Source organism: Coptis chinensis, chromosome 2 (assembly GCF_015680905.1).
Source record: "Coptis chinensis isolate HL-2020 chromosome 2, ASM1568090v1, whole genome shotgun sequence".
Classification (NCBI taxonomy): Eukaryota; Viridiplantae; Streptophyta; class Magnoliopsida; order Ranunculales; family Ranunculaceae; genus Coptis; species Coptis chinensis.
This window is the reverse complement of record NC_141457.1, coordinates 86,087,403-86,101,685: the sequence shown is the minus strand read 5'-3', so window position 1 is coordinate 86,101,685 and position 14,283 is coordinate 86,087,403. Positions and strand designations below refer to the sequence as shown.

Below are 14,283 nucleotides of genomic sequence, written 5' to 3'. Positions count from 1 at the left end.
GAAGAGAAAGGGAAACTACACAAAGAGGGGAGGGGACTAGAGAGCTAGAGAATTGCGAGGTGGGGGAACAGAGCGAGGAAGCCCCTCAAGGGCCAAGAGGTGATCTTGAGGGAGGGGTCACGCTAGAGGTGATCCAGGCAATGATTGAAAAGGATAGAGAAATAAGTCGGGCGGCGGAAAAAGAAAGCCAAGGGGCGGTGAAGAAGGTGGTGGCCGGACTTAATCAGAACCCGCTAGCAGATTCTGTTTGGAATTCCGAGGTACCGAAGAGGTTTACGCAACCGAGGTTCGAGCGATATGACGGGAAGGGTGATCCCGCTGGACCACTTTACACCACTTTAGGCGCCAGATGCCGCTGTGGCAAGAGAGTAAATATGACGAACTCCGCTGCATGATGTTCCCCGCTAGTCTGAAAGGGGGAGCTTCGGATTGGTATTACCGATTGACGTCACGCAGTATAAATAAGTTCGAGGAGTTGGAACAGGCATTTGTGGACCATTTCATTCATCAGAAACGGAGAGTTGTGGATATCGCGGACCTCTTCAATGTCAAACAGAAATCTGCCGAGACACTGAGGGAATTTTTGTGTAGGTTCAAGGAGGAGACGTTGAGGGTGGAGAATTTGGATGAGCACACCGCAGTAATAACATTCCAGCATGGGTTGAAGCAGGGTACTAGAGTCCACGAATCTGTATCCAAAATCGAAGTCATGACGTTACATGCGTTGTATCCAAAGGTCGAGAAGTACATACGATATGAGGATATACTGTAGAGAACTGCTAAGGAGCCTAGGAAGACGGAGAAATCAGTGCATAGTGTAGGACAGAACGACCGGAAAGACAGAGGAAAAGCTGCGGCCTGTGAGGGGGGATCTTACAGGGAAGAGACACACAAAGCTGAGAGAGGTCGAGACATGGCTAGGAGAGACATTCGCGAGAGAAAACCATACCGCGATATAGCGACAACTCCTTTGAACAAAACTTTAGAGGAGATATTGCCACTAATCAAAGGGATGCAGTATTTTGAAGGTCCGAGAAGCACGCCTAGAGAATTGGAAGAGAAGCCGTTTTGCGCATACCACAAGATCCGAAACCACAGAACCAATGAGTGTTTCGCATTGCAGTGGTTGGTAGAGAGAATGATAGAAAAGGGGTTGCTGAGAGAGTTCATCAGGGAGGCACATCCGGTCAAAGAAGCGCCAGCCGTAGCGAGGATCCTAGGAACCATCAATGTCATCTTTAGTGGGGAAACAATAGGAAGGAATGCTCACAGGGACAAAGTAAGGAGGACGTCCAGCTTACAGCAGATAAATGAGGTCTCGAGTATTCCGCGGCCAGTTCCAGGAACCACGGAAGGGGATGGGAAGATAGAATTCACGCCAAAGGATCTGGAAGCGGTAATCTCTCCCCACGAGGATGCGCTGGTGATAACAATAGCAGTGGGTAACTACATGGTGAAAAGGGTGTTAATAGACTGCAGAAGCTTAGTTGATTTGTTGTTTAGCGGTGCGATGGAGGAAATGAACATTGAGAAGAAACAATTGAAGCCTCCCCGGACCAATCTGTTTGGATTCAACGGTAGCATGACCGAACCTATAGGGGAACTGGAGCTACCAGTAACTGCAGGTCCGATAACGGTGTTCACCCGTTTCATGGTCGTGGACTCCACTTCGCAATTTAATGCAATCCTGGGAAGAAGATGGATTCACGAGATGAAGGCAATTCCATCCACCTACTATCAAGTGATCCGTTTCCCGACTAAGGGAGGAATGTATGAGATAAGAGGGGACCAAGCCGCGGCTCAGAAAATACACCAGGTGGTGGTTCGAGAGTTGATCCGCGCACCAGATAAGGGGGCACGGAAAGAGGGCGGACACGAGGCGTAGCAATCACAGATCGCGGTAACGGCCCCAGAAGTGCCAGTGGGGGCCAAGACAATGGATGAGGTTGAGACAGTGAACGTAGGTACTGGAGAAGAAGAGAAACTGGTGTCTATTGGGGCCGATTTGCCGGAGAGTTGGAAAGCAAAATTGACCGCCTTGTTGATTGAGAACAACGATGTGTTCGCATGGTCCGTAGAGGATCTGGTGGGACTGGATCCAGAATTTGCTTGTCACAGGTTGCATATGAGAGAAGGGGCCAAGCCCATCCGGCAAAAGATGAGAGGCTTAAAGCCGTAGTATGCGCAGGGGATACGAGAGGAGATACATAGGTTGAAAGCGGTGGGGATTATTCGTGAATGCAAGTTCACGGAAGGGCTCTCCAACATTGTCGCGGTTCCAAAAAAGAAAGTGAAAGTAAGAATGTGTGTCGATTTCACGGATGTCAATTTACAATGTCCAAAAGATTGCTACCCAATGTCGCGGATAGATGAGTTGGTGGATCGAACTGCGGAGTTTAAGTTCTTCTCTTTCATGGACGCGTCCATGGGATATAATCAGGTGTTCATGTATGAGCCGGACCAAGACAAAACCGCGTTTATAGTAGAAGGGGGAGTTTACTGTTATACCCGAATGCCTTTCGGCTTGAAGAACGCCGGGGCTACCTTTCAGAGGATAGGAGAGAAGATGTTTGAGAGCAAAATCAGAAGGGGAATGGAAATCTACATAGACGACATGGTGGAAAAGAGTATGACCGAGGAGGAACATCTGGAGGGATTGAAGGAGACGTTCACGATACTACGGACATACAAGCTAATGTTGAACCCGGACAAATGCACCTTTGGGGTGACGTCGGGAAAGTTCTTGGGTTATATCGTCACATACCGCAGAATAGAAGCAAATCCGGACCAGATCAGGGCTTTGGTAGAGATGCAATCACCCCAGGATGTGAAGGAGGTCTAGAGGTTGGCAGGAAGAATCGCGGCTCTCAACAGGTTCATTTCAAAATCTTCGGACAAGTGTAGACCTCTGTACCTACTCTTGCGGAAAACAACTGACTTCCAATGGACCGAGGCGTGTGAAAAAGCTTTCCAGGAGTTAAAGGTTTATTTGGGAAGAGCCCCTATCCTGTCGCGACCAGGGCAATGTGAAAAACTGTATCTATACTTGGGGGTATCAGAGTACGCAATCAGCTCCGTGTTGATAAGGGTGGTGGACAAGACGGAGAGGCCGGTGTATTTTCAGAGCAAGACCATGTTAGATGCAGAAACCAGAAATAGCAGGATCGAGAAATTTGCTTTGGCGTTGGTTTTCTCAGCTTTGAAATTAAAACCGTACTTCGATGCTCACTCAGTAGTGGTGGTGACAAACTTGCCACTCAAACAGGCCTTGAAAGCGGACAAGTCAGGAAGAATGTTGAAGTGGGCGGTAGTGCTGAGTTCTTACGACATAGAGTACCAGATCAGGACCGCAGAGAAGGCACAGGCTATGGCAGAATTCCTGGCAGAATTCCCAGCCGAGGACCCTACATGGGGAGAAGAAATGGTTATGGAACGAGAGGGCGATCCTAGTCATGACCCATTCGACCCATGGGATATGAGAAACGGGTGGAGGGTCTTCGCAGATGGATCCGCGACCGACATCGGAAGTGGAATCGGGGTGGTGTTGGTTACACCAGAGAATAACCGGTTAGAATTGTCGATGAAGTTGGGGTTCGCAGCTTCGAATAATGAGTCAGAATACGAGGCGGTGATAGCAGGGTTGGAAATGGCCGCTGATCTCGGAGTGAGTGAATTGACGGTGTATTCAGATTCCAACCTGGTAATATGTCAAATGAACGGAGAGTTTGAGATCCGGTGCCCTAGGATGGCAAAATATTTAGAACTATTACAGAGAAAGGCTAGCAAGTTTACTCAGATCAAATTCGCTCACCTGGGCCGCGGTGAGAACAGACACGCCGACGCGTTAGCATATGTTGCGGCGGTGCTACCAGGAACCGAAGGCAGAGCCTTTGAAATTAGGGTGCTGAGCAAACCAAGTACATCAGAGGGTGAAGCGGTTTTGGGAGTCACCGAGAAAGAGACAGGGTGGATGGAACCCATAAAGAGTTTTCTTGCGGGGTCAGAGATCGAGGACAAACGGGAGAGAAGGAGAATGGAACAGGTGTCTTAAAGATACACTCTGATAGATGATGATTTATACAAACGCAATGTCAGTGGACCGTTATTGAAATGTATTGGGCGTAAACAGGCAGAAGAGGTCTTGAGTGAGATTCATGAGGGGGATTGTGGGAGTCATTCTGCGGGTAGGACGACGGCACATCGATTATTATCTCAAGGGTATTTTTGGCCGCACATGAAGCGAGACGCAACGGAGTATGCAAAGAGATGTGAGAAATGCCAAAGATTCTCACCGCTAATACACGCTCCTGCTGAGTCTTTGCATAAGGTGTTTAGCCCTTGGCCTTTCGCCATGTGGGCGCTGGATATCGTTGGACCGCTCCCCTTGGCCAGTGGCAAACGAAGGTTCGTGATAGCCGCGACGGATTATTTCACCAAATGGGTTGAGGGTGTGGCACTGCAGCAGGTTAAGGAGGAGCAAGTCAAGAAATTCTTGTGGGAAAACGTAATTTGCAGATTTGGGCTGCCGCATACCATAATTGCAGATAACGGTACTCAGTTCACTAGGGGCAAAGTACGTGAATTCCTCCAAGCATTCAAGGTGAAGCAAGGATTCTCAGCTCCTTACAATCCAGAGGGGAATGGTCAGGCAGAATCCTCTAACAAGACTATAATGGATAATTTGAAGAAGAAGTTAGAGGATCGAAAGGGGGCGTGGGCAGACGAGTTGAATCAGGTGCTATGGGCGTACCGAACCACACCACGAACTTCCACTCAAGAGTTGCCATTTGCCATGGCCTATGGAGTGGAGGCGGTGATTCCCGTTGAGATGGTGGAGGCAACAACTAGAACCAGAGCCATAGAAGAAGGAGTCAATGAAGTTATATTAGCTGCGGACTTGAACCTTACAGAGGAAAGGAGGGATATGGCGCGCATCAAGTTGGAGGCATACCACAGGAGATTGCAGAGGCAATATGACAAGAGGGTGAAGCCACGGCAGTTCCAGGTGGGGGACCGCGTTCTTAGAAGAGTGACCCCAGCCACCAGAAAAGAGAAAGACGGAAAGTCAGGCCCCCAACCGAGGGGCCATACAATCGCGGGTCGAAGGGCGCTGCGCCGGACCTATCGGTTGCAGACTGCGAAGGGGGAGGACATCGCGAGACCTTGGAACATAAGAATGTTGAAGAAATTTTATGAGTGATGCTTTATACAGTGTTATTTTAATTAAAAACAAGCTCTTGAATCACCAGAGTATCATTTGAGTGTATGATGATGTTTTGTGTCACCCATCTTTGTCATTGAATCAAAAAATTGAGACCAAAGAATGTGGTGGCATAATGGCCGTGAACACACAAACCGACTGGGGGCAAACTAAGCTGCCCCCAACAGCCTCTCGGCTGTAGAGACAGCGAAGGGGATGAGCCCTTTGCGGACAACGAGGTCCAAAACCAACTGGGGGCAAACTGAGCTGCCCCCAAAGAGCCTCACGGCTGTTAGAGATAACGGAGGGGACGAGCCCTTCGTGGACGAGGAGGTCCAAAACCAACTGGGGGCAAACTGAGCTGCCCCCAAAGAGCCTCACGGCTGTTAGAGATAACGGAGGGGACAAGCCCTTCACGGACGACGAGGTCCGAAACCAACTGGGGGCAAATTGAGCTGCCCCAGGATAGCCTCACGACTGCCAGAGACGGTGAGATGGGAAGCCATCTGCGGATCAAGATGGTCCGAACAAATTTTGGGGCAAACTGTGTTGCCCCAAAAATAAATCATCGCAGATAGCCAAGCGTAATGAGCAAGTTGGTAAAACATATTGCACAAAAATATCTGAAATACATCGAGATTGGCAAAGGCATGAGCCCGCTGGGAACACCCAGAAATACGGGGCATGCATAGTATCCAGAACAACAAGTAAAAAACAAGTACTTGTACAAAAGATATTGAGATGTAAAACAAAGGGCTGAACTCCGATCACTGCTCCTCGGCTGGTGCTTGAGTAGAGGTGTCCTCGAGCATCTCTTTCTGGGGCGAGCTTTCGGATATGTTCACCACCTCATCGGTTTGCCACCGGATACGATCTGCCGGCTCCTTTTCGGCAGCCGGGGGAGGTAGCAGGGGGTTCGGCGGCTTGATCAAGGGCAGGGGGCGGCGAGGGAAGAAGTCTCCCAGCGGCGGTGAGTTCGGCCAGCTGACGCTTTAGTTCTCTAGCAATTTTCTTTTCTGCCAGAGCGCGGAAGCGGTCAGAGGCAGCTGCCAGGGACCGGTCAAGGGTGGTCTGCGCGGCGGCCTCCATTGCTTCCTTCTCACTAATCAGTTTAGCCTGAAGGTCCGTTATCTGCTGACGGAGAGCCCCTTCCGTGGCCTTATTGTCGTTGTGTGCCTTGAGAGCCGCGATACGAGAATCATCGCGCTCTTTCTCCAGCCTGGCATATCTTGCTTTCCAGCCGTCCTGCCCATGGATCTCCTGCTTTACCGTCTCCAGGGTGTCTAAGGTGTTGGTCAATCCCCGGATGACGTAGCCTACATCCAGGCTTAGCTGAACACAAAGGGAAGTTAGATGTGACACAAAGTAAGGATGCAAGTCAAGAGAATCAAGATGAGACTCACCTTCTCCCACCCAGTGTAGATAGCAGCGTGATGGGCAGCAAACGTTCCCGAGTCGCCGTAGGCTTGATCTCGTGGAAGATGGGGGGTGAAGAACAGAGAGGCAGCCACCGCAGCATTGTCTAAAGCGGAGTCTCTAGTGGTGACGGGGCGATCCCTGGCCTTGAACTCGGGATGCCAGACTTCAGGCCCAACGGGCACGGGATCCTTGCCATGACAGTGTGATGGGACCAACGGCCGTGGGGCCGCAGCGACTGGGGCGGATGGGGTAGCAGGAGTGGAGGTGTTGCCCGCAGTTCTGCATCTCTTGGCGGGTGGCCCCTGCGTCGCCGAGTCGGTCTGCTCATCTTCAGGGTCGCTGTCCCACAATTTGAGTTTGTTGACATCGATGTTCTGGGTGGGCGGAGGGGAGTTGGAGATCGCAAAATCGCCCTCCCAATCGGCAAGGGGAAGAATATGAGCGGGGACACCTGCTTTGGGGTGGATGGAGTCCGAGTAGTAGCGGTAGAGGTTTTGGACCGTCTGGGGGCTCTTAGGGCCTCGGCTTGTGAATGGGAGATTTTCTTGGCGTAGCCCTCTTCTTAGTCTTGGGGAGAAGGTTTGGGTAATCTCTCTTTAGGTGGAGGCAGACGGTAGAAAGGGCCTTGGTATGGGCCGAAGTCTTTGAGGGTTGGGTCTAGAAGGAGCGGAGTGGCTTTTTTAGGATCAATGCCTAGAAGGCCGCACTGGTCGTTTCCCAGATCGCGGAGTTTCTGGAAGATTGCGGAGTAGACGCCGTTGTAAAGTTGGGAATGAGAATCGGGCCTCCAACCTGTGACAAAGAAAGTTAGCGGCGATGTCAAGAACGGAAGAAGAATAAGTACAAGGACACACCAACCGATCAGCTACACTTACCGCTCTTGAGGAAGTGTAAGTGCCTTAGAGAAACCTCAGGAGGTATGTCCGCTGACAGAAAGTTCCCGGACACATACAAAGGGTAATGGTGCCACACTTTATCAGAGGTGGTGATGTGAAGAATGAAAGATTTCTTCCGCGGACGACTACAAAAGGATTGATAGCCTACACTGCCAAACTTGGTACTCTTTTTGATGAAGTAATGGGCAATGATATCGCGGAGTTTGATTTGGGGAGAGTTGGTTTTGTTGTAAAAGTTGGCAGCGTACATGACACGCCATAAATTGCCAATGCCTTGACATGGCGGAATGTTGAAATGATTGCATACTTCTACGTCAAGCAAGGACAAGGGGAACCTTAAGCCGGCCACTATTTGCCCAATCAGAACGACCGTGCCCCCCACGCTGCGGTTCTACAAGATGGGGAAAATGAGTTATGCCCGACACATGCTCTAACAGCACATCATCAGGGATGCCGTAAGCGGCTTTGACCGCGTCTAGGTTGGGTCTGCGGTAATATGAAGGGGGTGGGGGAAGCTTAAACGATCTCCCCGAGGTAGAGGGGATAGCGGCAGGGCTTGTCGACCCGGAGGTGGGGGACTCTGACCCGTTTGCGATGGTGTTACTAGATCTAGAGGGCGGGGTGTCCGATCGATCAGATCGGACGACGGGGGAGTTCGAAGACTCCGAAGCAGACATGAGATTCGAAAGCGGGCGAGGCAGAGAAGCAGTGATTTCCAAAAATGCGATCAAGATAACGATAGCACAAAGCCTAATGGGCGGGGAAAAGAGGTGAACGGTGATCGGAAACTAAAAAAAAACAAGAATGGAAAAGAGTGAAAGGGAAGAAGAGCAAACCTGACTTTCAACGTAGCTGTAAGCAAGGAAGAAAAAGCGTGTAAGACGGGGACAGTAACCGGTAAGAGGACCACTGGAAGAAGATGCCAACGAGAAGAACGGGACAAGGAGAGCAGAGGAAGAGGAAGAAGGGAGAGAGGTGCTGAGGTTGGGGAATGAAGGATGGAGGAATAATGGGAAAGATGAAGGGTTTGGGGGTTTGAGCGGGATTTGAAGCATCAGGGGTAAAAGAGTAATTTTTCGGGGGGTACGACCCAAAAGCCAAGAGAAATGAACCAGAGGATGGGCGCCACGTGGATATCGAAGAACGAGGAGTCAGGTTCTGTAGGTAATCATGACGCGTGCAGGCGTGCGAAGCACGCGTGTGAGAGGGTAGAGCAAGCACGTGCCCGTTAAGATAAAGCACACGCTGATATCATGAAGCAAGAGAAGGAGGGGCCGCGGATCAATAAAATTGAGGATATCTCGGACCCCCTAACGAAGTTCTTCACAAGGTTCGGGGGGCCGAGAGGGGGAATTTGTATCTACCAAATTCATGACCATGGGGATGACATGTCCCAGAGACCGAGGTAACTTAAAAGACCAGAGAGTGAGAGCATAGGATACAGGCCGCGATACTTGAGGCCGTAGTGGACGGTTAGCGGTTATGGAAGGGAGAGGTGGAGATCGTGGAATCGGGAAGCAGTTAGCGGTTATGAAGTATAAGAAGACAAGGGTGAAAAAGAAAAGAAAGAGGTGAAGAGAGAAGAAGTCAGTAGTGAGAAAATCTGATCATACAAGGTATGAATTCTGTATCCTGGAGTTTTTGATAAATATGATTAGAGGAGTTGGAAAGAGTATTGCACCATTCCCTGCTTTAATTACGAAGATAATGTTGTCTTGGGGAAACCAAGAACTGAGCAGATTATGTTGAAATTGCATTCAAATAAAATTATTTATACGGAGTGCATCCAAAAGACTTGGACGTTGCTGGAGGATAGGTTGGTTGATTCGGATGAGGAAATGGAGGACATGACATGCTTGGATGAAGATGCCTTGAAAAAGTGTACGTCTGAGTCAGAACGCATGTCAGTGTTGCATACTGGCGTGCGTTGCATTTATGTTATTTGTGAAGATGTATGGGATAGGCAGATTATAATTCGAAATAAACAAAAGAACCTTCAAACGAGTTTTGAAAACCTCAAAAAGGGTCAGGAGGATCTCTTGTGTAACATGGAGACACTCCTTCAGCGTCACAATACCCAATATGCAGAAATGAAAGCAGCAATGGAAGCACAACGCCTGTTCCAAGTAGAGATTCTACGACGCATGCCACCCCCTGGAGGGTTCTGTTTCAGATGAGTCTGAGAGGCATGAGCGTCGTCGTCAAAGGACGGATGGCTCGGGCCCTTCTTCATCCCAGGCCCAATCTCCATCTTAGGGTCTATCTTCATCACGTGGCTAGGTGTTTCGAAAAATTTGGTGTTTCAATGTTATTTAGTTGTTTTTATTGTTTTTATTAGTTCGGATATTAAGTTTTTTTAAAATTCAGTAGTTAAATTTAAATTCGGTAGTTAAAATGTCGTTTGAATTTCATTTTTTAATATAATATGGTTATTTTCAAATTGTGCATTGTTTTATTGTTAATCCCACCTTTCCGAATTGCTTGGGGGTGTTATTAGTTAGTCTAGCATGATTTTTATATGAACCACCAATTTATTATATAATTTTGCAATGATTGTTGGGAAAATTGCCGATATGGGCATGGCTATGAAAAGATATTGTGATAGGATGAAATCTCGATGAGTTAGGCAGTTTCTATCCTAAATTCAACCTAAAAGATATTAAGTTTATTTTGGAATAGAGAATATGAGTTGTTTCCGTTTTCAGTTTTGGAAATTTTTTGTTTCCGGCAATTGCCTTAAAACTTTTTGGTAACTTCCCGATTCGTTTTAGCAACTTAAAACCTATAAAAACTTCATTCATTCTACACTCACAAGCCACACTACACCTCACTTTCATCTCTCACCTTTCACTCCCACGATTCCCATCTTTCTTATCCATTTTAGCATTATCAGCAGCTTTCGAGCACGCCAACTGCCCATTGGAGGCGCTACCGCGCCCTAGGCAATCGCCGACAATTTCATCGAGGCGGCCCGCCTACCAAGCCCTGAGATGAGTGCGACCTGCACCCACAACACTGGAATTCCAGTTTTCATCATGAGTGTGACACACGCCCATCCCAGGCACAATGTGAGCGCGCCTTGCGCCCAAGTGCCTGGAACTCAAAAATCACCAAGGTGCACCCCGCGCCTTACCCAGGCATAGGTGGAGCGCACCCCGCGCCCAGAACCCCGTGGCAAAGAAAAATTCCAATTTTTTGTGGGTTATTCCAGGATCGTTGCAGCTATTCTAGAGAGTAGTTTTGTGATGAATTCTCCTATAGTAATACTGGAGCAGTCTTTCGAACACTTGTTGGGGAGCGAGTCTTATGGACATTGGTTCCGTGAGAGGATCATGCAATTCGGATGGAGGCATCTTCTGGTAAGTGAAGACGACTCGTTTTCACCTAAGCTTACTGAATTTTTTTACAATAATGTTAAGTTCTATTGTAACTAGGATGGAGAACAAGAAATCTCTGTCACGATTGATGACACACCACTAGAATTCAATAAGTATGTGGTAGCATTAGTTTCGGGAATACCAATACCTGATCCTATTCACACGTGGGGATATATGACCGATAATGCATACCTCTATGACTATACATATTTCCATGAGTATTATGGGGAGGGGTATTTCGTGTAATGGACCAAGGGCATTACAACATAGCCCTTGGCAGCCTGTCCCTAAATGTAGGCACCACTATGTTATTCATCCTGATGAATATTTTAGGGGATTGGCAGTTTAGCTCTCCAAATAGTACCGCTGGTGACATTTTCCTTGCTTTAGCTGAGGGACGTCGCCGATATGACATTCCCCGAGTATTAGTGGCTAGTCTTAAGAGAGCCCAAAGCATGCGACATAAGTATCTTCTTATGCCTATTTTGGTTTGCCGCATCATGCTCAGTTGTCTACTTGAATTCTGTACCCAGTTCACGGATTGGAAAAGGGTTAAAGTCATGAGACCCACCAATTGGGTGGTTCGCTCATTTCTAGTAATGACTTGGTTGGGATGGCAGGTGCAACCTCATTTGGTTGCTCCTTACACCCCATCAGACATAGTAACACTAGACAGGTTAGCACAAGTTGATGACACACGGCGGCGGGCTTGGCAAGTTATCATGGCATGTCAGGATGCGAAGGAACCTCCTCTCTTTGGAGAGGGAAATGAGGAAAATGCTTGAACGGGAGTTAAGGTTAGTTTTTATTTCAGTTACTGTCTGCTTATGTCCTAAGCAAATTATTTCTCATTAACCCCATAACGGGTGGAACTCTTATAGAGTTGCGTCATTTTTTCTTTTCTATATTAGTATGTTTAACCTTATTTTCCAGATGTTCCAGAAATTCACGCGTTTCAATGGTATTTCTCTAACCTATTTATTTAAATACTTTGAGGACAAAGCATGCTTCTTATTTGGGGGGGGGGGGGGGCATAGAAACACGTGTAATTAAAGCATCTGTTAGGATATAGATATGTATAATATGCTCTTATTTTCTAGTTAAAAAAAAATTCAAAAAAAAAATTTTAAAAATATAAATAAAATGTATGCTATACACTTAGGAATATTTGTATTGTTTTCTTTTTCTATGCTCTCAATAATCTAGAAGTCTCACGTAGCTTTTGGATTATAATAGTTTTTAGAAACTTAGGCTAATATGTACGTAATAATCCTTGCATCTATCTATAAATATGTTACATGAGTATCTATGATTGTTGGCAATAAGTTTCTGAAATCTAGGTTAAAGTACTTATTCTACAAATCCTGTGAGAATATAGCCTAAAGCCTTATATGAGTGAACATTTGAGAAATGACACAAGGGAGAAGTAAAATCCGGATAGAGAAATCACACGTCCACTTGCTTGATTACTATACCATATCCTAAGCGAGAATTTAGGCCCTCTTTGGATCGATATAGCTATAAATTCAAACCTATAAATTATTTTCCGCTAGTCCCCCCTCTGAGCCTTTCTATAGTCTTTCATAAACCACAAATCCTTTACCCTGTTATAAAACAAAACAAAATAAAAAAATCAACCTACCCAATTCTTTGAATAAGTTTGAGAATAGAGATGAAGAATAGAAAAGAGAAGAACCGTTGAAATCAAGAATTCGTTAGTCGCTTCAGATGAGAAAAGTAAGTTTCCATCCCAATAAAAAAAATATAAAAAAGAAAAGAAAATAAAGAGTTAGAACTCCAAAAATAGAATCAAGGAGTCAAAAGCCAAAGAAAAAGAAAAAGAAAAAATATATGGCTAATGATGGAAACAAAGTGTAGAAGCAAAAGTAAAGAACAAAGGTTTCTTTAGTTACATAATATGAAGCCTCTATTATCTCAGACTTGTTCTTTTTGAATATCCATTTCCTTCCTTCTTAAACCATCTCCTAATCCCCGCAACACCTAATAAAGACCTCTAGCTCAATTAGGAATAGGTTAGTGTGATAGTACGTAGCAGATGTGTTTGATCGACTTCGACTTCCTTGTGTGTTATAGAGTTTGTAAGGTAAAGTGTGCCCACTGCACACTGGAGTAGCGAAACTTGAGCAGAAAAATCAGAGTGGTTTTTGTCTTGACATTTATGTGAGGACCTACTTAAGGATGCTATTCCGAGTTTTCATAAACGGACCTGCTAGTTCATCTCATAGTATTACTCATTGTATATATGTTTATTCGTAGATGATTGATTATTATGCATATATTAGCTTAGGTGTCGACTTGGTTATTATGTATTCATTGCTAGTGAGATGTATAGATAATTGAGACATAGATAAGGAAACAATAGTTTTATTTCTGAGTCGTTGTAGTATAGATGAAGTTTGTGAGTATCTTCAATGGAAAACTCTCACGATGCTATAACTCGTCCACTAGGGAATTCCTAAGGGTTTAAGGCCTTGTTGCATATGGTCAATGCAATCGCACTCAGGGAAACGAGATTAGTTAGAACTCTATTTTTGGTCACTTATGCTAATTTCTCATATTTGCTTGAGGACAAGCAAAATGCTGTTTGGGGGTGGTTTGATAAGATCCCAAAACTGTAGTTTTAACCCCTTAACAATAATACTTTTAGACCAATTATGCGAGTAATAAATAAGAGTTAATGCTAATTACGTGCTTTTATGTATTTCAGGCATTGAAGTCAATTATGTGCAGAAATGTGTCACTTTAGCGATACAAAGGAGCAAAGGTTGGTTGCTAAGAAGTTCTGGGATTAAAGGCCAAGACGGGCCGCGTAAAACTTGAGACAAAAAGTCGATTAGAACTTCCAAGATCGATATCTTTGGACTCAGGCCTCGGAATTGGGTGTACCTTATGTTAAAACGACTGTCTCAGAAAGAGCTTTCCAATGGTCTAAACCTTGACCCAATCAGAGGAGCAAAAAAGTCTATTGAAGTCAAAGCCAGCTGAAAAAGGCCCTGTGGACTGAAGAAATTGGGCTTTGGGCTCGATTTTCCGGCCCAGAACATGGACCCTCAGCCCATGCACGAAAATGAGGATCTGGTCTCCTCCATTTCCACACACAAGCGCTTGGAAATCCACTTTTGGGCTGAGCGCGACCCGCGCCTTGCCAAGGCAAAACACGAGTGCCCCCCGCGCTAAAGCGCCTGGACCTCGAGGTTTACCAAGTCTAAATTGGAGCGTGCCCTGCACCCAAGCACCTGGAACTCCAGCTTGAACCTGAGCGCTACTTGCGCCCTACTTAGGCCTATTTTGAGTGCGACCTACGCCCTTTGTTGAAACTGCCCGATTTCCACAGGTTTGTTTCAAATTTCCATTTCTTCATAGTTTTCAG

General features: G+C 46.5%; 3 protein-coding genes across 3 annotated transcripts; all 3 read left to right on the top strand.

Annotated features, from left to right (window-relative positions):
* Positions 1–394: 394 nt before the first annotated feature.
* On the top strand, positions 395–772 carry LOC147518533 (uncharacterized). The gene has a single exon (XM_086593951.1). The coding sequence runs from the start codon at positions 395–397 to the stop codon at positions 770–772; it is 378 nt and encodes a 125-aa protein (XP_086450077.1).
* Positions 773–913: 141 nt separating this feature from the next.
* Positions 914–1,885, top strand: LOC147518532 (uncharacterized). The gene has a single exon (XM_086593950.1). The coding sequence runs from the start codon at positions 914–916 to the stop codon at positions 1,883–1,885; it is 972 nt and encodes a 323-aa protein (XP_086450076.1).
* Positions 1,886–3,133: 1,248 nt separating this feature from the next.
* LOC147518531 (uncharacterized) lies at positions 3,134–5,200 on the top strand. Its single transcript, XM_086593948.1, has 2 exons — positions 3,134–4,042; positions 4,130–5,200. Exons 1-2 carry the CDS (start codon positions 3,134–3,136, stop codon positions 5,198–5,200), a joined length of 1,980 nt encoding a protein of 659 aa, XP_086450074.1.
* The last annotated feature ends 9,083 nt before the right edge of the window (positions 5,201–14,283 follow it).